Genomic DNA, 27,097 nt, shown 5'->3' on the forward strand with positions numbered 1-27,097 from the left:
GAGGGGTAGGTTTTTCAAATGAGTTAGTGTAGGTTGTTTAGCCCCTACAATATTTGAGTTAGTGTAGGTTGTTTAGCCCCTACAATATTTCAAAAGTTAATTTGCTTAGCATTTAAAGGCTAATCCAAGTTAGTGACACAGTTACATATTGATCCGTGGGCCATAGATTGCTGATTAGACTACATTGATAATTATAGATAAATCTGACATGCTCTAAATATTTACTAAAGATTACAGAAACTGTATTATGCTTGAGAAGTAAAAATTAAAGGTTCTTAGTGTTATAAATCATTAAAGAAAGATTAACTGTATTTATTAATTGTCTATGATACTTTAATATAGTTATCCTTAAATTTTGAAGTGAACGCTCTGGTGCAAATTTCAGGAGAGGTTTGCCAATATGTAATTTAAAATAACTGTGTGAAACACATAAGCAGGAGTAATAGGAAACAAATTTTCAGGAAAAATGCATAAAAATTAGAATAAGTGTTAGGAAGATAAACATGTGACACAATTAGCAACTCAGTTTATTTCCAGGTTAATGAATTACACCCAGTTGCTTTAAAAATATATATACAATAAAGGCAAATCCAGAATGATAAGAACTATGAATCTTGAAAATCAGTTTTGTAGAATAAACGAAACGTGGAATAAGGATTTATCATATTCAATATAAGGGGTCAAAAGTAAACCAAAATAAGAAACAGCAAAGTGCCAGTAGCCTCAGTATTTTTTTTTTAATACATTGTCAATAATTATAAAATGGCCTTAGTTAACACAGTTTTTTATAATGGGCCAAATCTTCTCTCAAATAAGTTTATCAACTAACAAGAATCAGTTGAGCAGATCAGTGTTTGCTGAAAAATAAAATTCACTTTAGTTGTTTTTTTCAAATATTTGGAGAAACTACTACACAGAAACATGGATGGTAATTGTAAAAGCTCACATTGTGCAGACTATTACTATCAGTTTTTGGGGTTCCTCATCCCTGCACAGTACATTGATGAGTTTTAGCACTTTAGATATCAGTTATTTTATTATGAATAAACAAGGTCCCTAATACTGTATTTTAATAATTTAACCATCCTTTACATAAGCAGTTGCAATGTTCTGCATGATTAATAGGAATTTTCGTTATATAACTATAGTCATTTCTCCAAATGAAACAAGATTTGAAGTAGCAAGTATTTTTGGTTTTGGAGTGGACCTTGCAACAAGAATTTTAAGGGTTTTATTGTAATTGATGCTTCTCCCCTCTCCTAAATTCCATACTCTTACATATATCACTTATAAAATTTTCTTCAAATCTGACAGTAATAGAAATTTTTCCACCGATCCTTGTCTTTTCAACTATTATTAGTTTTGCAATTTGAAAACTGGTAAAGTTTTCTAATGCACATTACCCGTTTTGTGATTGCATCATTTCTTGACTTTTTGGGCTTCGTAATGTAATGTCTACACGAAGTAATAGCATTTTATCTTGGTCAGCTTTAGAATTATATTTAAATATTTAAATATTCATGGTTATTCATTTTCCAATCATCAGATAAAATATTCGGTTTAGGGCAGTGCTTTAAGCAAGACCTTAGTTCTGTGCTGCTATGTTATATTAAAGATGGAATCTTGTGAACATTTGTGATAAAGCAGCATTACATAAATGTTTTTGTGTTCTGGAACGTTCCAAGCACCAAGGCCACTGCATGCAGATGTGAAGGTTGTGCATCACACAGCGGCATAGGGGAAGGCATTGGAGTTTAATAGTTCAAACTTTTAAAAAATGAGAATGATTATTTTCATTTTTGTTTGTACTTTACTATTAGCATTATTAAGAAGTTACCAGTCTATTACATTATCATCTAAAATATGTTTCATTCCTTAAATTATAAGAAACAGAATGCTATAAAATTTCTGATAAACCCCTGTTATTTGTGGGCCCTACATTCCTGAGAAATGGTGCAAATACTGAGTTATGGCGCCTGTAGTAATAAAAGGGTTCCGTTCCAAAGTATGAAATATATAAGAAAAACTAGTCTAAAATTTTGTCTGTATGTATGTATGTATGTAAAATTTTATTTGCCTGTATGTACCTACATAATATGACTATATATATAGACAGTACATAGTGAAATACAAGCATAAGGTATCAAAATGAAAATAAGAAACAATTTAATATTAAATGTAACATTTATTAGAAATTTCAAACAAATCTTTCAAAAACATATCAAGAATATGTGTTGCTGGGCGAAAAATAACTCTTAATTGAAGTTTGTTTCTTCATTTTTTTTATTGAGCTCCTTTTGGATTTCCCTGTAAAGCAAGAGTAATTGTTCTAGGTCTTAAATTCGATGCTTCTTTCCAAATTAAGATCCATTTCCACCACCTTTTCTGAAAGTTGTATGGAGAGGCTAGAGATTTCCTTTAATGATTTGTTATTTAATTCTGGTCTAACAATGTCGAGATCTTCCTCCTTAGGATCATTTTGGTTCTCATTTGATCTTGTCTCCAATTCATCCAGCTCTTCTATTGTAAGTTCATCTGCATGAGTCTCAATAAGTTCCTGAATGTCTGTAGCATTGATGTTTTCTAAGCCCCCACCTTCTATTCCCTGTGCAATGGGAATTGAACAGGGTTTAGGTGGGGACTTTGAAATTCTACAATATTGGCAACCAGTTCATTGACATTGGGGTTGTTTTAGCAACAACCACTTCTGGCCACAATTTTCGCCAACACGCATTAAGCATTAATTGTAGATGCTCTTATCTCATCAACTGATGCCTTGATGTTGATCAGGCAATCTGTGATGTTATAATTTTTCTAACTTTGACTTACAGTTAAGTCTGACTCCCTTTCCATTTTTTCAGTTAAGCCAGTAAAAGTTCTCCTAACATCATCATCATCAGCCATTTTCAATCCACTGCAGGATGAAGGCCTCTCCAACAACTTTAAACGGAGCAATCACACCTATGTCTAGCAGTTGTAAAAGTGATGTGTTGTTAGGTGGCAAAAACATGATTTCAACATTTGGGTGGTCAAATGCTAAACTGCTTTGGATGCCTTGCCAGATAATAAGAAGCAGAACTTTGAAAGGCAAAGATTTTGAAGCTAAGTAACTTTCCGCCTCTCACACGAAGCTTCATTAAACCACTCTAAAAAGTGTAGTTGTTCATAGGCTTTTTTTTTTTATTGGATTTCCAATAAACTGGAAGATATTCTTTATCTTTTCCTTCAAAGCACATGGAGTCTGCGATTTATACACTAGCGTCGGTTTGATCATGTGTCTACTAACATTTTCATGAAACAAAGGATGTTCACAGCGCTTTAAAATTAACTTTTTTTTTTTTTTTTTGTTTGTTTCATTTTATATTAAATCAGCAACTGCGAATACAGATACAGCAAATAACGGGGGTTTATATATATATATATTTATTTTTCTGTTGTCTTCCAAAATGTGTGTTGTTCGTGGATCATTATGAAATATATTAAAATAACTGTCTGTTAAAGTATAATTATTTATTATCCTTTTTATAAGGGTGGGGGAGGGAATAAGACTTTGCACAAAAGTTGCGCATGCATTGCTACCAAGCACTACTCATTTTTATTTTGTCCACCACCTCTGTTTCATACACATACATACAGTCTGTTATTATTGATTCTGTATAAATAAGCAAAATAGTTGCACTATTATTTTTTATTGCACCTTGTTTGGATGCACTTTGTCTGAACTGGACATACCGTTCTGAGTTGTTTAGTACTAGTTTATGTTGAGCAAAATTTACCCAAAATAGCAAATAAGAATTAAAAAAAAGTGCTTATTTTATTCACACAAAAAAAAAATAAATAATTGTTATTCAAAATAAAACTTATTCTGTTAAGAATAAATTTTTTATTTGTAACTTATGAACATAGTTTTATTTACAGTGTTTTACTGGATGTAACAATTAAGCTAAAAGGAAAAAACATTTGCCAGTTAGAATTTGAGGAAGTGTGTGTGTGTGTTATAATCCCTTACCATTTGTTTTCAGATAAAGAGTTTGATTGAATTAATCACTCTTACCATGTGAAATTAATAGTTCTGGAACTCCAGGACACATTTAGGTATCTACTATTGTTACCATTAAAAAAAAATAATAAAAATAACGAAACAACCAAAATGAATTAGACAATGAAAATCCACTTTCACCATGGGAAGAATTCCTCAGCCCTTCGCAAGGTTTGCATGATGCCGCAGCATACATTACACAAAAAAAAAAAACAAATAAATGTATTCCGAAAAAAATCAATTCCCAAATAAGAAATTAACTGAAACCATAAAATAATGAGAAAGAATTAAAAGGATAGGGATATCACAGGCATGTTTTCTGCAGGGGAGAACCAACACCTGCTCACAACCAAAGAGTATCAGCAGGTGTGGTTTTTGTTTGTTTAATTTTGGTAGTTTTGTTATTTATTATTTTTTTTATTAAAATTATTTATTTTTTTGTAACAGTAGCAGTTACCTGAATATGTAATGTGTGGGAATTCCAGCACTCTTACTTTCACATGGTTTAAGAATGATTAATTAAATTTAACTTTTATTTGATAAATATACAGTTCGCTTTTCTTTCTTTATCTGAATACCATTTGTTTACAGCTTTGTCGGCTGACATCTTTGACTGGTGCTGTCTCCATTTTTTGCAGTACATGATTATTTTGCTGCATTTGATCCATCTTCTGTAAATTTGTCTTCAACACAACCCTTCCTCAAAAATTTTATCAGTAAGTTTGTGATTTAGGCAGATTGGTCATGGTGGCAAAGGACAGTCTTTCAACAACAGCAGAAGATAGATGGTAATGGTGTATTGTACTTAACAAAACATTTTTATTTCCAGATATTTTTTTAGGATAGCTAATTCCTGACTGTCATAATGAAATGTAAACAAAATAGTTAATGAAGAAAGAAATTAAATATTGTGCATTCTCTGTAATATAAGAATGAACACTTAACTGACGACTGATCAAACAATGTAGTATGTGCCACATGGTTATTAGGAGAATATGCTGCAAGAAATATGTAATAATTCATTTTTAAGTTTGAATAAAAGGAATGAATGCCTTCTCCGATGAATAACAGTTAACTTGAATAACTAATAAAGTAATCATTTTTTATTCTAATTTTTATTAATCATTGATGTGAATGGAATGCTTCTTGTATTGCTAGTATAGGGAGATGGTACATCTGCTAGAGATCAAACATTATTGGATGACATGTCTGGTTTTTATTCAATCATTATTTGATAAACAAAAAGTAATAATAATGTGCTTTTGTAATTTCTGTGTTCTTACTTCGATAATTAACCATACTTGGCTTTTCCTAATAAATATCTAGGTTTTGTGCAGTAGTGCAAACATCAGCATCTAGGAAACCAAATCCAGTTTAACACTAGATTTGGTTTTTAGATGGATCTGGATTGATTTTTAAAAATTTTATAAAACACGTGATGCATATATATTTTTAATAAAGTTCTTGGTACAACTTTGATTGTATGAGAGATTCGTGGTCCCCGAGAGAGTTTATAAACTTTGTTACTTTATGCTTTTCAATTTCATTTTTCTTAGTGACCCCATTTCTTCCACTATGTTCTTTTGGTAACTCTGTTTGTATATGATTGTCTTTATAGTAGCATATATTTGTGAATACCCAGTAGGTTTTAATAAAGATTGAAACAACTTGTAGACAATATTTCTCACCACTGTATATTTAGTCAGTTGGACAGACAATTTGAGTGGTCGAGACCTCAAAAATGCGGGTGTCGACTACGCAATTAGTGGGTCTCGACTACTCAAGTTGTCAGTCCACTGTCTAATAAAGTTTCGAGACTTTAGGACCTCCATATTTTTTTACACTATGTCACTGTATATTTATAAGTGACTTCCCCATTTCTTAACATTTTGGGCTTTGTAATTTAATGTCTACATGCCTGTAGTGGATAAATGAGGTAATAGCATTTGTCATACCTTTTGAATTATATTTAAATGCAGTTTTATGAAAATTTTTTTGTCAATTGTATTAAAATTATATTAAAACCTAAATTGTATGTTATAATATAAGATACTCCAAATTAAAATTATTATAGTATGGAACAGCATTTCTTTACTGTATATAATATTATCTGTAGTTAAATACCACTTTAGTGGTATTCATTTACCACTAAATTCTGGTATATCTTGTTTTTTAAGTGCAGCCATTTTGTAAACAATGCTTTGAGTGGCTTTATGCGATTCTGCTCAAAATACAGGCATTTTAATAGTTTGGTTTGTTCTAAAGAGCTATTTCTCTGTAATACAAGATGAATATAATTGATTTTGGTTCTAATTATTCAGGTAGCTTATAAAAATTGTGCCCTCTTCAAGGAATGAGTGAACTGGAAATTTTTGTCAAGTGGATTTATATCATTTTGAATGCAAACTCTTCAGTTACAGCTTTAGATTGATAGTAACTTGAGTCATGCATTTCAAAAACATTCTAAAACACTAGTTCTCATTTGATAGAATAGAAAATATGATTTGCGATTCTTTGGAAATGCATTATGTAATAATGCATCAACAAAAGCACAAGATCTCAAGAAAGTATGGTGTTATACCTTCCATGCATTGATGAATTCTGCCAATGTTCATAATGTGAAAAATGAGCATGGTAGTCTGCAGACTCCTGCCATATAGAAAAGTAAATGCCTGCTTGCTGCTTCTGACTCCCAACAGCATAATATATAGTTCAGCAGAATAATATAGTTTTTATTATTTTTTTCCTTATATATTCTTTTTTCTGTCCTTTACTTAGGACAGAAAAATCTTATTTAGCAGAAAACTATGTTAATCCTCAACCAGTCCCACACTTTTGTTACATGAGTAATCTGTACCTCAGTCTCTGTGGTAAATTTGATCTGGTTCAAATTTTGTTATTATTATTATTATTAGCCATATGGTGTAAGGAAGCCTTGAGTCTTACGCTGCACCAGCCAAAAAAAAAAAATTCCCAAGTTACCCTGAGAGAGAGAGAGAGAGAGAGAGAGAGAGAGAGAGAGAGAGGTGATATCTAACTCAGGACCCTGGGTGTGCCAAGCCCGTACTCATCAGATGTGAGCCCCTGGGGCGTTTTTAACTAATTAAGGCTGTAATTTCTACTCTATCCACTAAGCTTGCAATAGCTGTCAGTAGAAGAGTTGTCTTTGGTTCCCCATTTCAAATTTCAGAAATTTCTATTAATAGAAGTAGAAGAGTTGTCTTTGGTTCCCCATTTCAAATTTCAGAAATTTCTATTAATAAGAGGTTTTAGTTGAAATCAGTAACATAATGAAATTGTTTTTATATATATACACAAGGTGTCCCAAAAATATTGGTACAAACGTTTAGGGGAGGTAGGTAACATCTAAAGGAATGTGAATCGAATAAGAACCCATAACCGGAAACGTCACGGGAAAGTAGTAGCAGAGGCACAAGAAGCAGAAATGACACAAGACAGTAATTAGTGGCAAATATTTATTTGACATAATATTAACATGGATTGGCGGACACGGTCGAACACACCTGGAGTTTCTTTCACAGTAGCAGCAGCACAGACGAGTCTCGCCATGAGATCCATTTCAGTCTCCACAGGCAATTCATACACAATAGATTTGGGGCCCCCCACAGAAAGAAATCAAGGCTAGATAAATCAGGTGAGCGTGGGGGCCAGGCAATGGGTCCACCGTGGCCAATCCATCGACGCCCAAAACGCCTGTTCAAATCGTCACGAACACACCTTCCATAATGGGCAGGCACCCCATCATGTTAAAACCAAATGTTGCATCTCATGTTTGCTGGAACATCGTCAAGTAACCCTGGTAGAACTTGTTCAAGAAAGATCCGATATTTAGCGGAGTTCATGCGGGATGGTAACAGGTTACCGACTAAGCAGTCACTGACCATACCTGCCCACACATTTATTGCGAAGCGATGTTGTACCACATGGGGACGCACACCGTGTGGCCCTCTGCTAATCCATGCACTGGGTGCATGTCTGCCAGCTTACAGTTCGTATATCGATGCATGCTGTTCGTGCGGCGACTACTGCTTGAATGAGTAAACCAGAAATTTTCCCTCTCGTGAACTGATGAACAGCGCTGTGTACTGACTTATGGTGACGTTTCCGGTTATGGGTTCCTATGCGATTCACATTCCTTTAGATGTTACCTACCTTCCCTAAACGTTTGTACCAATATTTTTGAGATACCTTGTGTGTGTGTGTATATATTTTTTTATTTTATTTTTTTAAAATTATTATTATTATTATTTTTTTTTTTTTTTCAGGAAAATTTAGTGAAAAATAATTTTTTGGCAAAAAAATTTTTTTACACATTTACTGGTAATTTTTGATTTTAACCTAAAATTACAACTATGTATAATTGTGTAACTGTAGAACCATATACATATTCCAATTCATTGATAAAAGGGTAAAAATAAACAAGTTATTTCCATCATTATCCATATACAGTGTATGTTTTAATGATACATACACCTATAGTAAATTATTCATGAATACTACTGAGGTTGCGTGCTTTTTGTGCAGTTGTGTTTAATCTTGTTTAAATTCAGTTTATATTGAATCTGTTATGCATTCAGTAGAGTCAAGAAAACACAAAAGATTCAATTCTTTAGAACTCGTTTTCTATTTTTGAAATAGGTCACCATTACTAAATTTGGTGGGTAGGTGGGGGGGAGACCATAGACTTTAAAACCAATAGTATGAAGAGATTTATTTCCAAATGCCATTTCAACTGAATCTTAAAACTCTGGATGGGCAGTGGCATCTTAAACAGATCCCTCAGTTTCAATGTCAAATCAAAGGATTTTTATATGGATGTGCATTATATTAATATTAGGTTTATTTTTAAACCATATCAGAAACTATATAACAAACTTCAATTCAAGATTCAAGTGGATGACCATAGAAGTTAGCATAAGTAGAGTATTCCTTTCATGAAATCTCAATTGTGAGATACACTGATGCAGAAAGCTCCACATTGCAATTAGATATTGTAGGTTTCTTGTATGGATGTGTAGCCTCTATCCCATTCTTCAGATTAAAAACTTTTTGCAAACTACAAAATCCATTGTTATACTGACATGCAATGCTTGTATCTTAGTATTTTTCTTGTCAGGACATCAAAAAATTTTTCTGTGATAAAAGAAAGCTCTAATGTTAGTATTCTTGAATGAGTCAATAGTACAGTATTTTGAAATTAAAAGCACACTGTCCATACAGTTTTTTTTTTTTTTTTAGTAACAAGAATAAACTTGCATACATTGTAACATTGTTTAGTAATTAGTCTTATTAGAAGTGTGTTGCTGAAGATATGTTATGCTGTCATGGTATATTTGTGCAACTAATTAGCATTAGCATTAGTAGAGGCATTTGATGCAAGAAAGCAAGCTTATGCAGCATCAGCCAAAAAAAAAAAAAAACCCCCACTTCCACTTCACCCCTCTGTTCGTTCAAAATTCAAGTGGATCAATGTTATATGATTATATAACATTATTGCAACTGGACTTTTAGCAGCTCTTTAAAAAAAAGTGTATATGCCAAAAAATTTCTTATCTTCAAACTATATGATGTGGAGTTGAAATAAATTGTGGAATTTATGTTCCAAGTTCATTCTCTCACTGTTAATACTCTCAAATCCAAAATACTATATTATAATTTAGTAGCCAGTTAAGTCATGCAAATTTTTATTACATCAGTGAATGCACAGGCTCAACTGTAAAATTAAAATATCATATTCTTCTTCATGTTGGCAAAATTGTAATAAATTATTTGAAGGGCACTTCTGTGATCAGATTGCATGGAATGGATTTGCTGTCAATATTTAGCCCATAGCACAGCTGTTAAACACCACTCATTTTTATTATTTTTTAATCAATTAAGAACCAAAGAAAGATTACCTAATGCTGCTTTCAAATACTTGTACACCAAAAAACAAATAACATTAAACACTGCTAATAACTGGACTAAGGGATAATGTATTAAATTACACCTTACAGCAAAATTTAATACATTACCCTTTCCTCGAATGTAATGGCAGCACATGACTAAAACTTGGTTCTGCACTAAAATTATCAGAGTGGCTGAATTGACCATTTAAACAGAATATACTTTCCATCAATACATATTGGCATATAACACTTTTGTGTCTTTCAGTACAGGAGGAAGTGGGGGGGGGTTAAAATTAATGAAAGCATTGTGGATTTTAAAGTTTGTGCTTTATTAGATAATATTATTTTTAATATGCATTCCTTTATTAGGTGTTATAAGTATGTGTGAATTATGGCAATTACTGTCATAAAATGATTTGATTCCCTATTTATTAATTTTAACAATAATAATAATATTCCTTTATTTGCAAATATGATTAGTATACATAAAATATATATGAATACAAAGAATATTTGTACTCCAATTTTTTTTTTTTTTTTTTTTTTTCATTTCACCATTGCAGGCATCCTTTTTTCACTAAGTCCTCCCCCCACCAAATGTCTTGTGTATTTTTATCTAATCTTTGCTTTCTCCTTGCATTGTGACATTTGCTATCCTCCACCACCCACACAAATATTCTTATTTGTTTTCCTTCCTCCTCTTGACAGTGTCTTTGTTGTCCTTCTTTTACAGTATTGTAAGTCATCTAATTATGCACATTAGGGATTTGTTTACATTGGCACTTCATAAAATGTTATTCCTGCCATTATTGTCTGTTGCAGCTTTAATATCTAAACCTGTTCTGCTACATCCTTTCTTTCTCACCCATCTCTTTACATGCCCAGAATGTTTGTGTTGTTTTTTTTTTTTTTTTTTTTTTCATATTAGTTTTTGTATTGCCCCTTTCCTGTTTGCTAACTAAACCATAATTTATATTATTATAATCTCCATCTTAAATCTTTTAAATATTTCAGTTCAGTTAGTTTCTCCTCTTTGATGATAATCTGGATTCAGCAATATGATTATATAACATTAGAAATTTTGTTAATTTTTTTACTTTATCTACAGTTTAACTTAATGCACACTGAAAATATGCTTTTTTAAAATTCCTAACAGAGGAACTAGTAAGAATAGTTGTAATGAAATGACACTCTGCATTACTTTATATAGCACAGTGCCATTTCACTAATGTTTCAATTTCTCTACTTGTACTATATAGATCAAGTGCTATCATTATATATGTATTTTGATATGATTTTCAAACAGCTAGATAGTTCTTCATGTGAATTTCTAGAGCAGAAAAGTGTACTGTATAGAAGCATACATTGTCAAGGGAAAAAAATCCATTTCATATACAGTATATACAAAAAACTATATCTTTCATTCACCCCTTCCTTTATAAATACTTTGACCTGTTTTTGAGGTATGTGGCTCCAGTTAATTAGTTCTGCTCTAGATTCACTCATATTCATTAGTATTTTAACTTTACTCTTGTTACTTCAGACCTTTCCAGACTTTCCACCAGTGTACAGTATAGCCACGTTGAATATAATGCCGTGATAATTTAGAATGAATGTTAAGATTTTCACTAGCTTTTTGATGCATAGAATAAAAATGTCCTTATCTACTCAGGATGATGGGGGGGGGGGGGGGGAAGAGAGAGAGATTTTTTTTCTTCTGCTGCTTGATGCAGTGACAGTTTACTGCATTTGTAATTTTTATAGTAACACGCATTATCACAATTCTATATTTGTGAGCAGTTTTCAACGGGTTACTTTTTTTTTTTTTTTACTATAAACTGTCAATTCACAATAGGCATTGTTATAACTCTTGAGTTGAGATCAAGGTAACATCTTCAGTTTATACTGTAATTCCCAATACAGCTGATATGACATACACTTACTTAGTTTGTTGGGCCATACTATGCAGTTGGATATTATATCCTTTTTTATAAACAGCATGGTGTTTGTACTCACTCAACTTTGTAATTTTCTCAGACTCTATAAAGTGATAAACCAAAACGTGTTACGCGCCTTTACAGAAAAAAACGAGCTGAAAAAAACAATACTTTGAATTGCCATTTTGATTTTAATGGTTTTTAATAAATTATGCAATACAAAAAAAAAAAAAAAACATAGCCATGAAGTCTGTAATGTCTATTTCAACTTTGTTCTCACATGTAATGTGTAATATTTTAATAACATCAATTTAGACATTAGAGGAGGGAAAAACCTATCCAATTAAACGTTTTTGAGAAGAGAGATGTGTGTGTATTGAAGATTGTTATACATAGTTGTAGACCTAGTAAACAAGCATTTACTAAACCCACAGGGCTTCAGAAACTTGTAAGTTTAGGAAAATTATTTGTTAACAAAGTGAAGGTGGACAGCACAGTAGGCGTGGCCGTTTTCTTCAATTTCAAATAACCCCAGAAGTTGAAAATTGAGAGAGTACCTTCGTTCCTCCCTGAGCAAACCAGGATCCATAACCATTCCACAATTTTCTACCAGAACTGGCCATAACAAACTTTGCTATCTTCAGTTGAAGCTATTCTGTATAAATTAAATATGGCACATTAGAATTGGGCAGGATATCTTCCAAAAGATGAAGAGAATTAACCAATTGTTTAATATCCCTAGATTTTGATGGTTTCTAATCACAAAAGAATGGGGGGGAGTCAACCCATCAGCTTGAGAACCACAGGATTTTAAGATGTTACCTTCCATTTCATAAAGGGATAATCTTGAGTGCATGGCATGAGTTTGATTCCATCCATGCAATGCAGCTTTGGATATAATGTGCTTCATTAATCCACAAGATTAATACTACTCATCTGCTTCCAGCTGCAAGAAATAACTGAAAACTCAGGACATCAGTTTAGATACTCATTGAAAGTTGCCTTCAATTTTAGCATACAAATATTTGAAACAGCACTAACATAAACACAGCTGTGGTTATTTACAGTTTAAACAAACCAAGCCAAGTGACACATGCCCCTTGTGGCCTGATGTGGGGGAAAATATGTAAGGTGTAACATTTCATTTCTTGATACAACTAATGTAAAAAATTTGCAATGAAGCTAAACACATAAGGAGAGCTTTCAAAAAGTGGGTGGCACATCTGATTTCCTTTCACTGCATATGTGATATAATTGATTGATTAATACATAAAAATTTACATTACATTTATTTCATTCTTGGAGTTCATTAGCTCTGTACATGTTCTCTTTCTTTAAGCTCAAAAGTAATCCAGCCTACTTCAAAATAGCCATGTACCTAGTTAATGCACATCTCTCTCTCTCTCTCATTCTTTACGTACTTTGGCCCAAAACAAAGAAGTTGCATACTATTGCATTTACCATCAACTGAAAGATAAGATTTTGAAAAATGGTGTGGGTGTCAAATTATTGTTGGCACATGCTTAGTGTATCGATGTCAAAAAATGTGGATGTACTGACATGCAGTTTCAATTCCACTCTGATGGGAACCATTTTTACTACCTTTTAGTAAATTAATTTAGCACAGGATATGGAGCCCTGGTGAGTCAACATTGATTGTGTATAGATGCACATTTATTTGTTAACCTATATTACATTTAAATGTAAAATTGTTTTAATTTATTTTATTATTTTTTTTATTACAAGGCTTAACATAAAATTCCATTAATAATAATTTAAGTGTATACTGGAAGCTACATAGTTTATAGTCCACTAAATCAATGTTTATTTTACACTCCGAATTATGCTCTTTCTATATAACAATTCTGGGTGAACAGCCATTGAGCAAGCAATTCTCCAGCCGTGATTCTGTCTACACCAGGAGATTGCATGAGTTGTAAGAAATGCTTTTGCAAAATGTGTACCAAATGTTCTGTTTTCTTTACATATCTAAAAATTAAGGGAATTTGTTTGACCTATCATTCTTACCACGTTCCTGTTTTGGCATTGTATGTTTTTTTATTACTTGCTTGCTTTATTTATCCACCTGATTTCTACTTTTTTTTTTTTTGCATCTTTAGAATGCTTTATCATATTTAGAATTTCCTTTGCCTAATAATTCTAGGTATGTGATTAGTTATGGTAAAAACCATATGATCATCTCTTTAGATAGATTTGATTCTAATTGAATATTTTCAGTAAAATAATTGTTACATTTTTCATAGTTATAAACAGTGCTTTTTATGTTGTATAAAAAGCATATGTTGTATAATCCTATGATTGACATTGGGAGCAATTGGAAAGGCAGTCTAAGCATTAACAATACTATTTTTGAAAAGCACTGCTTGTTTCACTCCATTTATAATAAATTTTTAGTGTAGTTAATTTGAAATATGTTTTAAAAATGTTAACACAATTTTATTTTTTTGCTGATTATTTCATCATTTTTGGGAATATCAAGAAATGGGTAAAAAGGATTAGAAATTTTTCTCTCTCTAAAAATGCAGGTTAATGAAGTAATAAAAAACCCAGTGTCCCTTTGTAAGCCTCAAAATCCAAAACTTAATTATTTGATGAAATAATAATAATAAAAAAAAAAATTAGAATAAATGTTTACTTTAAGTAATTGTTATTAATCATGAGTTTTAAATTGAATATTTCAGATATTTGTTTTGTTAAAAAAAAACTTTCTGAAATAATGCTATATATTATTAATTGGGTTTTGTCTCCCCTGATAACATTCTTTTTGGAATTGAGGAAATATTACATGTTTGGAAGGAAGAAGTTAATAGAGAATCCATGTTTTAATTTTTTGACTGATTCAATAAATGTGTATATAAGAATGAATCTATTAGATTTTCTATGACTAATAGTAAATTGTTAACATAATTTGCTGGCCTTTTCAAGATGAGCAATCTGAAGGTGCTGAAAATTAAAAATATTATAAAACATTTAAGAAGCATATTTAACATCCAACAATTATTTGTAAGACTTGACATCTTTTACAATTGTAGCCATAGTGTTTTTTTTACTCAAACGAGAGTAAAAAAACAAAATATACAAACTATCCTGTAATTATTCTAGTTCTTTCTATTATAAACATGTCTTATTACACACCTTGTATAGAGCTTTGATGTTATGAGAAAGTGAGCTGGAAATATGTAAATTATGATTGCTTCTTTAGAATTGAATAGAAAGATAACTGTTGCACTTTCAGATGTATGAAAACTTGAATAGTATTTAACTACTGCTTTTCTTCTGTTACTGTGAAAGTATAGTCAGCAAGAACTATTTTTAGTTGAGTGGGTCTTTGTGGTCATTACTGCTCTTGATGGACACTTCAATCATTCTAACAAGTTTGGCCTTAATTGTGAGTGTAGATTGTAGTTTTATAACTAGACCTAACTTGTTTGTTCCACACATCACTTTTTAGTAGAATGTCTCTAATGGCTGTAATTAATCCACAACTTTGTGTTTTGTTGTTTTTATATTGAAATGTGTAAGCCATGGTCAGCAGCTCTAGTTTTGCATGTATTCTATGTTCATGATTGTATTTTTTTTTTTTAAGTGACCAGTCATTAAAAAGTTCTGGTGTGTTGTACTTATACCATCCTGCAGTAAGACTCTGGGTTTGCAGTGTGTATATATATGTGTGTGTGTGTGTGTATGGAAAGTAACCATCCATGCTTAACATTGTTTGGTTAATAACTAATAAATGTTTGTCTGACAGTTACCCAATAGCCTATATACCAGTTACTTATGGAACAGCACTGCAGATCTTAATGAATGTCCAGTGTATTTTACTTAGAGAAAAAAAAAAAAGTCAGTATGATTAAACAAAATAAATTCTTGTAAATTGTGTTTAAGTTCCTTCTCTTCAAATATTACATATCTTACAAAATTAACAGTATTCACATAAAAATACCTGTCTCTTTAATAAGAATACAAGGTGCTTTGAAAATTGCCAAACCCATATAATTCCTGCAGTACCTCTGGTTACATATGTGTGAAGCATGTAATGTGGCTGATGTGTTTGTTTATTTGGTTTTTAGGAGCATTAGCAACTAAGGCCATATTGCTCTGGGGATATGCGGTGGTCATTCCCTGACCTTTCTGCATCCTCCGTAGTTTGGTGGTCACGGCTGCTGTGTAGCCCTCAAACTGGGTGACATGTTTTTGATGATGCAATGAGATGTCCTGTGGAATATCAGCAGTGAACTCTGTGATGACCTCTTTTAGTTCTTCGACTGTGGACTGTCTATAAATGCCTGCTCTTTAAGATATCTCCACAGAAAAAAACAAGAGGTAAGTTGTGGTGATCTTGGTGGCTAGAGCCAGTGGTGGGATTCAGCCGGTTCGCACCGGTTCAGCAGAACCGATACCTAATTTTTTTGTTGAGTTCGGTGAACCGGTTGTTAAAATGGCACGTGTGATCAGGGTTCTCTCTAAAATGGGTGCCTGGGCAGCCATCCAATGTGGAAATCAAAAATTTACATTCTTTACTTTTTTTTAACGTTCATCTACACAATAGCGTATTGCAAGTGCCCGTAGTAATGTTCATTCCATCCATAGGTGAAAAAAATTAGACGGAACTATGCTTGTAATATTTATTTATTAATTTCATAAAACTCATTATACCTTTGATGAAAGAGAAGAATGATGATATCCAGCTCAGGAACCTGGGTTTGCCAAGCCCGTACTCACCAGATGTGAGCCCCTGCCAATGTGCACGTGGTAATTAAGACATTTTTATCACAACTTTCCCGTGACAAACAGGTTTCTCGTACACATTATTCTATTATATTTAATCTGCATAGCCTATGCCATTTATTCATTCAGCAAGAAATTTTCATTTAGTATTGATAAAATGAAGAAAATGTATGTTCTGACTGATGTTTATCAATGGTATAAGCACAGTGCTTTGTTTATAAAAGTTTGATATGACCACACATGGACAGAACCAGTAAAAATATTCAAATATATAGGCACATATCCACTCCTGCTCTATAATATATTAAAATAAAACAATTTTTAAAATTTTTTGCAGTAGCCCTTAAAAGGATGAAAAGGCAACAGCATTTGACAGACCTTTTTCAATAAGAAACCAAAATCAGAATTGGCCTTGGATGGTACAAAACAAGCACAACCACCCCAACTTGAAGAAAGCAGCACATCAATTATTGAAATAAAAAACGATAACTCCAAAATTGAAAATAATCTTCCTGAATGCTGGACAGTGCAACAATATAACAATTTTAAAGAAAAATATGACGGACTGGTAATTTTTAACAAAAAGTTAGGTTGCCAGTATTGTGCAAAATATGACTTTATAAAAGAGAAAAGTGTTCATGTATCAAAAGAATGGAAATGTTTTCAGATTGAGGCATCAGGGGAAAATAAAGAGGTACAACAAGCTTCTCTAAGGGAAAAAAATGAAAGAACATTTTTCATCAAAAGCTCATAACATTTGTAAAGAGAACTTCAATAACAAAAGTAATAGATACGATGAATGAAAATTATTTAAGTGCTACTTGTAGAGTATTTAATACAGCCTGGCAAAAAGATGTAAACCGTTTTCAGACATAGATGAGATAGAAGTGCAAATTAAAAATGGATAACATATGGGAATAGGATTACATTCTCGTAAAACTGCTGTGAAAGTAGTTGATTTCATTGCAAAGGAAATTAAAAAAGAAATATTTAATAAAATTATTGAAAATAATCTGAAAATATGTTTGATTATTGACGAAGCTTCAACGTTATCCTGCAAACCAGTTATTATACTTTACTTAAAAGTACAATAACTGGTTGAGGATTCAGTTACATCACCAACAATTTTCATTGAACTAGTTGAATTGGAAAAACAAGATGCACAGACTATTTTCTTCATTTATGGAATTTATGGAAAGTTTAAATAATGTTGGGCTTACTAAGAACTACCTAGAAAAAAATTTAATAGGATTTTGCTCCGATGGTGCCAGTGTTATGCTTGGGAGAAAATCTGGAGTGAACACTATGATTGCAAAAGAGTTTCCAAACATAATATGGCACTGTTTAAATCATCGCCTCCATCTTGTTTTAGATGATTCTATAAAGGAAATAAAGCAAGTAAATCATTTTAAAATATTTATTGATAAGATAGATATATACTATTTTTCATCAATCCAATAAGAACCAAATTGAACTTTCCAAAATATCTGAACAACTTGGAAGTGAAATTATAAAGATTGGTAGAGTTTTGGGACCAAGTTGGGCTGCCTATAGTTTAAGGTCAACCCTAGCTGTGTGGCACGCTTTTCCAGCACTACATCACTATTTTTATTCAAATAAAAAGGACTTGGCTGCCCATCTTGAAAATATATATTTTATAACTGATTTTGCATTGATTGATATTTTAAACAAAATTTCTCTTCTTTCAAATGCACTGCAAGCAAGAAATATAGACATAAAAGGCTGAAAAACTCGTGATAAGATCTATTAAAGCATTTCAAATGCTTGGAAAGGAAAATGGTCCATATGAAAAAAAAGTTTATGAATTAATTACTTCAGAAATCTTCAAAAATATAAAATTTGTAGAAAATCGTTGATTTGTCGCACTTCCTCGGGAAAGACTTTTAGAAAACATCGTAACGAATTTGAAAAAAAAAAACTAATGGATTGTGAACATTAAAAAGCAAGTTGTAGTCAATTTCAAGATAGGAATAAATTACTATTTCTCAATTTTTTGGAGCCAGATTACTGGAATATTGAAGTACTAGTTCCATGGAAAACAGCTGAAGAACAATTGCTCGTATTTAATGACATTTTTAATTACCAAATTGATATTAATGATTATCGAGATTTCGTGGAAAATGTTTTAAAAAATTCCCAGAATTATGCAATTCCTTAAAGTGTTCAAAGAGCTAAAAATATTGTCAGAACAATTGCTGTGAGTTCAGCAGAAGTGGAAAAGGGGTTTTACAAAGATGAACATATGTTCAGAGAAGAGAAGTTGCCTAACTGTTTCTAATATATCAAACACAATGACTATTAGTCTAATCGGCCTACCTCTAAAGGAATGGGATCCTATTCCTACAGTGAAAAGATGGTTAAGGATAAATCACTCAGCCGATGATGCTCGGATAAAAGCGAAGAAAATTACAAGTGAGGACACCAATCAAGAAGCAATATGGAAATATCTTAAATAGCAGTGATATTTTTTCATTAATATTTTAAAACTCTTATAACATAATCTAGTTTTGTGGACCTCTTTTATTGTTCTTATTTAAGTATTAACTGCATGAAATAATAAACTACCTTTCGGTATATAGTCTTTTTTATATTTAGAATGGTCATTAGGGCAGCAAACCGGTTGTTAAATTGTTTGAATCCCACCACTGGCTAGAGCCCCTTGTAGTAGTTTTTCCATCTGGTTAAAAGTTCATTAATAATGCCCTTGTGTACATGAGACTTCAACTTAAGCAGCCTTCATAGTTGTGATATTAAGTTGAACAACTTCATTTACAGCTATTCTCTGACATCTGCAATCATATCATTAAACACTTGGGGCCTGTTGTGATGTGGTTTGCCAATTACACAACCAATCTCATGAAATTCTTTAAACAACTGTATGGTGAACTGACGTGAAAACTCAAGTTTTTAAATACCATCTGTCTAATTCTTGCAGAAAATTTGAGTTTTAAATATTGCACCATAATAATGCATCTCTGTTGTTAGGGTATGCTATGGCTTACCCAGGCAGTGAACAATACTGCTATTGTGTGAATGACTTATAATAGGTACACCTGTTATTAAGCTTCCAGTCCACAAATCAGCCAAATTATATGCTGTTCTCATAGAGATTATCAAGGTTATTTCCAAAATGTTAAATGAAAATTCCTTAAAGCAAACTTTAATAATCAGGAGTACTAAAATGTTCTGTATTGTAAATAAATTCTGCTGCACTTTTCTATAAGAGTACTGCAGAAATAATGTATTCAAAAATATATAGTATACAGATCGTTACTTTTCACATGTTATGTCAATTTTAGTTTTTCTAATGTTTAATTTTTTCAACCCCTTCATTATAAAAATTAAACTTTAGTGCATCAAAAGTACATGGGTACTGAACGAGTAGTGACAATGGATTTTTTTTTTTTTTTGCCACATTTTATAACTTTTCCTTCAAGGAAATGCTTTTTTGGCTGTATTTACAATATGAACTATACAATGTCATTTTCCACTAAAGGTTTGTTTCCCCCCCCCCTCGCTGCTCTAAAGAGTACATTTTAGACGTATGGCTTTGAAAATGCAGCAAACTCTACAATCCAGAAACAAAAAATAAAAATCCTGTACTTGTATTAACAGTCACATTTGTTTTTAAGAATCCATGCAAAAAGAATATTTCTCTTTGTACGATGTTTATATCTGTTTTTGCAACCAGCAAGATTTAAACTATACAGATAATGCAACAATCTTAATTCTCACAACAGAACAAACTTGCCTTTTGCAATGAATTGCTATGGTATTGCACTACTTTCACAAAGATGGCCTTGCCAAAAGGTTAAGTGCCTATTTATTTATAAGGTGAGACTGCTGTGGCAGCTTGTTTCAGAACTAACTGTTCAAACAGCAGATGGTCTCAGATAAAACAATTAAAGAAGTTGGTGTGAGCCACCAGTGAGGCCATCTTTTGGTGTTCATGGGCCCTAGGAGATACTCTTCATTCAAAAGCCTCCCTACATTATATCAAACATATATCAAAGTACCTTTGAATTAAATCAATTTTTTGCTTTTAAATAAGTTAGAGTTTCTAAATTTTGTTATGAAGTTATTTCCCAACACTTATTCCAGTCTCCTTACTTACAATACAAACTTTGATATCAGATGTGAAGGATTTTTCTTTAAAAAAAAAAAAAAGCTGAAGAATTTGACTTGGACATTATGTTTAAAAATGTAGTAGTAGAATTTTATTGCTGAAATAAAAATCATATTACATTCTGGGTTTTTTTTTTGCACCAGTGCCTAATGGAAAAGACTAAGTTTCAAAGATGTAATATAGCTAAAATTCTGTTTTGTTACTAGAAACAATTTGATGAGGGACCAATTAGCAGTCATCTTTTAAACAAATGGCCAATTACCCTTTAACAAGGCCATCTGTTTAAAATAATGCGATACTAGGTTTCGAAAACCAAGTATGCTCTGCTGTGAGAATTAAGACCACTCTATGGTCTATGCAGTTTAAATCCTGATGGCTGCAAAAACAAATTAAAGGACAAAACAGTCCTCGGACATAGTCATACAGTACTTGTGTAAACCAGTGACAAGTTTGACATTGCTTTAGAACAGTTGAGAGCAATGGAAAATACCCAGTGTGGATACAGCTGAAAAAATGTATGACTGATTAAATCTGTGGTTAATCTTTTCCATAAATAGTGACTTACTGACATGCACAAAAGATAGATTTAATTCTATTTGACCTAGGTTTTTGCTGCCATAACAAATAATCATATGGCTCACCAACTATTTAAAGTATGGAGAAAAACAAGTAATATAAAAAAAAATTTTTTAAAGTCAATTCCTACTTAGGTCAACAAAGAAAAATTTTATTTTAGTTACTTTTTATTAAATAATTACAATTAATATAAATATGTATATACATATGACAGAATCACAATATTAAGTGGCAAAATAGAAAGTGAATTTCCTTGCAATTTTCCATTTTCCTTTCTATATATGGAACATATATAGAAAGGTAAGAGCACCCCTTTCTTCCCTTCACCAATCTTGTTGTCCTTTATACTCGTTCTAGTAACTCTACTTTTTTTTTTTTCTATTATTTTTATTCACGTTTCATTTTCCATTTTGTTCCCTCCTTTGACTCAGACTAGAACCCAGAATGAAAAAAGAATCTGAAAAAGAAATTTTTTTCCACCGATCTACACGCTTCGCCACTGACGGTATTTATTCCTAAATTTATATCCTGCTAAATATCTTATATAAGAGAAATTTTTTTCTCCCATATAAAACTAAAATTAATTAATTAAATTTAATTAATGAATTAATATTTGAAAAAACTGTATTAACCTCAAGTGTCATCCACTACAAGTTTAAAAAAATGTATTTGAACTTGAGTGGATGAATAACAAAAATTTATCAAAAAATTATTGATTTTTGCAAGAATTGAACTTGCATTCTTCACCTTAACGTGAAAAATACTGAACTCCTTGCATTTTACCGATTGAGCTACTGCCTGTTGATTTCAATTTTATTCCTAAATTTATATCCTGCTAAATATCTTATATAAGAGAAATTTTTTTCTCCCATATAAAATTAAAATTAATTAAATTTAATTAACGAATTAATATTTGAAAAAACTGTATTAACATCAAGTGTCATCCACTACAAGTTTAAAAAAATTTATTTGAACTTGAGTGGATGAATAAAAAGTATTTTATTAACGATTGAAAATTTGAACAAGATATATAAATATATATAGGGAGAGTGTGAACTAATAGTAGGAATTGAACAACAGGAGGCTCAAGGTTAATGGCTCCCTACTAACAATGTGGAAGGAGAAGGCTTAGTAAGTGGCCTTGAGCCACCTGTTACTTTCCTCTCTGCTATAGTTATGACAAAAAATGAAATTTAGCAAGATTTATTACATGGAAAAAACCAGTAAATTTCTCCACAGTACATTAATACAATAAAAATGTAGGGTACACTGATAGGCTGCATGTACTCATAATTATTCCTTAAGGACAGTTCATTTTTTTTTTCTTTATCTTCCAATGTAGAAGTCTTTTTTTCTCTGAAGTATACATTTACTGATATATCTCATACTGTACTAGATACGCATTTAAAATTGATATTGCTGTGAATATGTTTATTACCATTTTTCAGTTTAACAGGTTGGATTGTTATATTTTAGCCACTATCACTACCTAAATAAATTCAGTCCTTAGTTTTGGAGCTTATTGGCTTCTCATCGGTGGGTAGGCAGGTACCATCAGGTTTTCTTATATTGTAGAGTTATACTTTGCAACTGAATTGTTATTATTGCAACACCAGGGTACCCGCCCAATCACTGATGAGGAGCCAATAAGCTCCGAAACGGTACCTTATGGGTGGTGGTATCTGCAAGAATAAATAACAAGTCTTCTCTTATGGTGAAGTGTTATTTATTTGAGGTAGTGCAATGTCATGGTAACTTGTAGTGAAGGTATTCACAATATGAGATATATATTTAAATAATGCCAACTACTTAGTAGTTGACTGCATGCAGAAATGATGTAATTACACTAACTTGTACATAAGTTCTGAATGAAGATTAAGAACTAGAATTTTATGATGACCAATCATCAGACTTGCCTACTTGCTGTTCAACTGTAATTCATAAACAAATGCTTCATCATATGGGATTATATTTTCTATTAATAACAAAGCATTTTCTTTTTTTTTAAATTCTGATTGAAGTATGAGGTTTAGAATTTGTATGTAAAAAGTTTAATGATCCACAGCTCTTTCACTATTCACTTCACTTTAAAAACATACAATACATTACATAGCCCAAAATAGATACGAACAAGACTGTTGTTAATGCTGTTCTTTCCAAACACATCAACTATGGAAGAATACACAAAAGCATCGTGCACTGGGGTTTCAAGAAGTCCATAAAATCCAACCAAAATATGTTTATTTCATCAAGATGGACTTTCAGAATTTTTTCAGAATTGCTCTTAATGCATAACATTATGTATCTCTTTAAAGAAATCTCAGGGTGGCTTCAACAGTTTAAAGTTTGAATGTCTCTTAGGTTGATTTCTGTGCACTTTCAAATATTCCAAAGCTAGGATGGATTTCCAGAGGACCAAACAATCAGCTGTTCACAATTTCATGAATGGGTGGCTATCCCAGGGGCCAACAGTGTGGTCCACAAGTCATACTTTCACCCCCTATCTTAAGATGTCTGAGAATAGTGTGAGCATGTGCTGTGTTTTTAGCATTTGCAGAAGCATACGATGCAAGAAAGCGAACTTATGCAGCATCAGCCAGAAAGAAAAAAAAAACATCCCATTTCACCCCTCCATTTGTTTCAAATGCCTGTCCATCTCAGCCTTAAATTTATTTAGGCTATTAGTTTCCACAACAAAAGATGGAAGCCTGTTCCACCAATCAACTACCTGCTGGCTAAAGGAAAATTTCCACACATCTATCTTTCCTCAATTTGAAACTGTGCCCCCCCCCCCCCCTCCAGTTCTTAGTCTGAGCAAGAGGAAGAATCCCATCAGCTTTCTTAACCCATTCAAGGCCTTATCCACCTCAATCAGATTACCTCACAGGTGCCTACTCTCCAGGCACTGCAATTTGCAGAACTTTCTTGGTAAGAGCACCCCTTTCTTCCCTTCACCAATCTTGTTGTCCTTTATACTCGTTCTAGTAACTCTACATCCTTCCTAAAATAAGGCCTTCAGACCTGTACACAGTACTTTAGGTGTGGCCTGACCATTGCTTTGTATAACGGGATAATCACCTCCCTGTCCCTGCTAGCAAAATTCCTATATATCATTGACAAGACTCCATAATCTGCCCTGGCAGCCCATCTGCACTACTCAGCAAACTTCATATTTGATGCACAATTACCCACAGGTCTTTTCTTCCACTTCCCTGAGTGTAGTACCACACAGTTGATATGTTTCTCTTGGGTTATTGCTACCCATATGCAGTACTCTGCATTTGTCAATGTTAGTTGCCACTTCTCAGCCCATTTTCCCAACTTATCTATATCCAGTTGGAGAAGCATATTGTCTTTACTGTCGTTAACAACCCTGCCAACCTTTGTATCATCTGCAAACTTAGACATTAAACCTGATAATACCTTCATCAATATCATTGATAAATATATAACACAACAATGGGCAAAACCCTAGGGAACTCCATGAAGAGCAGTGTCCATTGATTACCACTCTGTCATCTCCCACTGAACCATCCCTTTATCCATTGTAGCAACTTACCCTTAATGCCATACCTCTCCAATTTTTACAGCACTCTTCCGTGTGCACAGTATCAAAAGCTTTCCTGAAATCCAAGTATATGATATCAAAATTATTTTTGGTATTCAGTTCCTTTGTGATCACATCATAGTATCCAATCAAATTGATCAGACAAGACCTCCCTTTAACAAACCGATGCTGTGTCTTAACTATTACTGCAGTCTTGTCTAGATGATCCTGCAATGCTTCTTTAACAAGTGATTCCATTATTTTCCCCAGAACACAAGCTAAACTAACAGGTCTGTAGTTACTTGTCACCTTTTCAACCCACTTTGTAAATAGGTGATACATTTGCACACCTCCAGTCCATGGGTACCTCCCCTGAGTTCAAGGAAGTTCTCATAATTATGGCTGAAGGTTTGCTTACTTCCGTAGCTGCCTCCTTTAATATAACTGGATAGATCCTGTCCACCCCAGGTGCCTTCCTTATGTTTAACTTCAATTTCTCTTTCACTTTGCTCTCAGTTATTACAAAATCACTTAGATCTCTGTTGGCATTTGATAAACATCTGACACTCCCCTTTGAATAATTCCTTATGTGTGAATGTAGATGCAAAATACTCATTCAGTTTATCAGCTACCTGAGCATGATCATCAATAGTCAACCCATCTATGTTAAGTGGTCCAATCTGATTCATCCCTTTCCTTCTAGAGTTTACATAAGTAAAGAACTCTTTGCTCCTTTGCCAAAGATTTTTCGTAATATGCCTTTGCCTGCCTAACCTTCTTTGTGACTTGATTACCGACTAGTTTATACCTGCCATAGGCTTCTGTGTCACCTGATACTTTATATGCATCAGATACATTCTTCTTCTCTGCCACGAGCCTCATTAATTCATCTGACATCCATTTAGGTCTAAATCTTGAACAGTATTTCTTAGTTGGAATGAAAAGCCTAGTAGCCTCCAAAATGAAGTCCCTGAAGGCTTCCCATTTAGAATTCATGTTGGTATCATCATCAGTTAATCCCACTGTACAGAATTTAAAAACTGTCTGAGACTTCTGTAGTCACCTTTACGAAAGCAAAAGCCCTTCCCTTTAGCCTTGATGGTAGCTACATCTTTAAGTAATTCCCAATATAAATACATTGTGATCACTAACCCAGTGGTTCCTTTATCTGCAAATTCTTAATGCATGAATAATCACTGCTGATAATCAGATCAAGAGTATTACTCTCTCTGGTTGCCTCTCGAACATGTTGCTGAAGAAAACAGTCATCCAATAAATCCGTAAAAGTCTTGCTAGTGTGTGAGTGACCAAATCTACAAGTTCCAGTCAATATCTGGAAAGTTAAAATCCCCATTATAAGACATTCTGATTTACTGGCCCACTCTGCTTCTCTGCATTATTGCTCATCAGATTCATTAGACCTATATAACACACACCTACTCTCATTTTTCCTTTCCCAGTGTTTATTTCACACCAAACAGACTCAATACTGCATTGTCCACCAAAATCAATTGGATGTACTTCCTTAGATCTTGTTTCTTAACTAACAGCATAGCCCCTACTTTTGAGAGATAACTGCATGTCCAAAGATGTTCTTGGAATGAAATTCTTAATGTTTCATCAACTTAATTCACTACCTGACAAGTCCATCATAGGACTTGTCAGGTAGTAGTAAAAAGATATATTGATGCAATACCTCTTTTTAGTCTCAAAATTGCTTATTATTTCATCAGCAGAGAGCTACCCCCATCTCTACAACAAAGTACTGAAATATGCACAGGTGGCTTCAAGCTGACTGACTTAGAGTCAAGCCAGTTCCAAAAAAGCCTCATATGAAATCAATCACCTCTCCCTTCCTGAAATGCCTCGAGAAGTGCATCTATAACAAGGTTGCACTCAATCTTTGTACAGAGGCCTGACCATACCCATTACGCCATGCCAAATAGATCTAGTGTAACCTGATTACAGTCTGATCAGAGAAAATACTTCACGTATGGAATTACAAGATCTTCACACCATTTTTCTGGCCATGAAATCTGATTTCATGGCCAGTTATTGACATTACAGTCCATAAAAGCATGGATGTAGGAATCCCACAGGGTGGTTTTCTCTCAGCCCTTCTATTTGCTGCAATATTTGTTCCACTTATTGATCAAGTTCCAGTGTTCTTATCATATGTTGTGTTGACATCGT

At 32.8% G+C, this 27,097-nt stretch overlaps 1 protein-coding gene across 1 annotated transcript in view; it reads right to left on the reverse strand.

The window, feature by feature from the left end:
- Positions 1-2,329: 2,329 nt before the first annotated feature.
- Positions 2,330-27,097, reverse strand: part of LOC150084218 (transmembrane protein 126) — a 108,861-nt gene continuing 84,093 nt past the window's right edge. Inside the window, exons 5-6 of the mRNA XM_090376157.1 lie at positions 24,931-24,980; positions 2,330-2,605 (exon numbers count right to left, since the gene is read on the reverse strand). Of these exons, the coding sequence (XP_090232283.1) occupies positions 2,330-2,605; positions 24,931-24,980 (326 nt within the window). The remainder of the gene's footprint in view (positions 2,606-24,930; positions 24,981-27,097) is intronic.

This window comes from Mastigoproctus giganteus, chromosome 6 (genome assembly GCF_048544385.1).
Source record: "Mastigoproctus giganteus isolate SK-2022 chromosome 6, ASM4854438v1, whole genome shotgun sequence".
NCBI lineage: Eukaryota > Metazoa > Arthropoda > Arachnida > Uropygi > Thelyphonidae > Mastigoproctus > Mastigoproctus giganteus.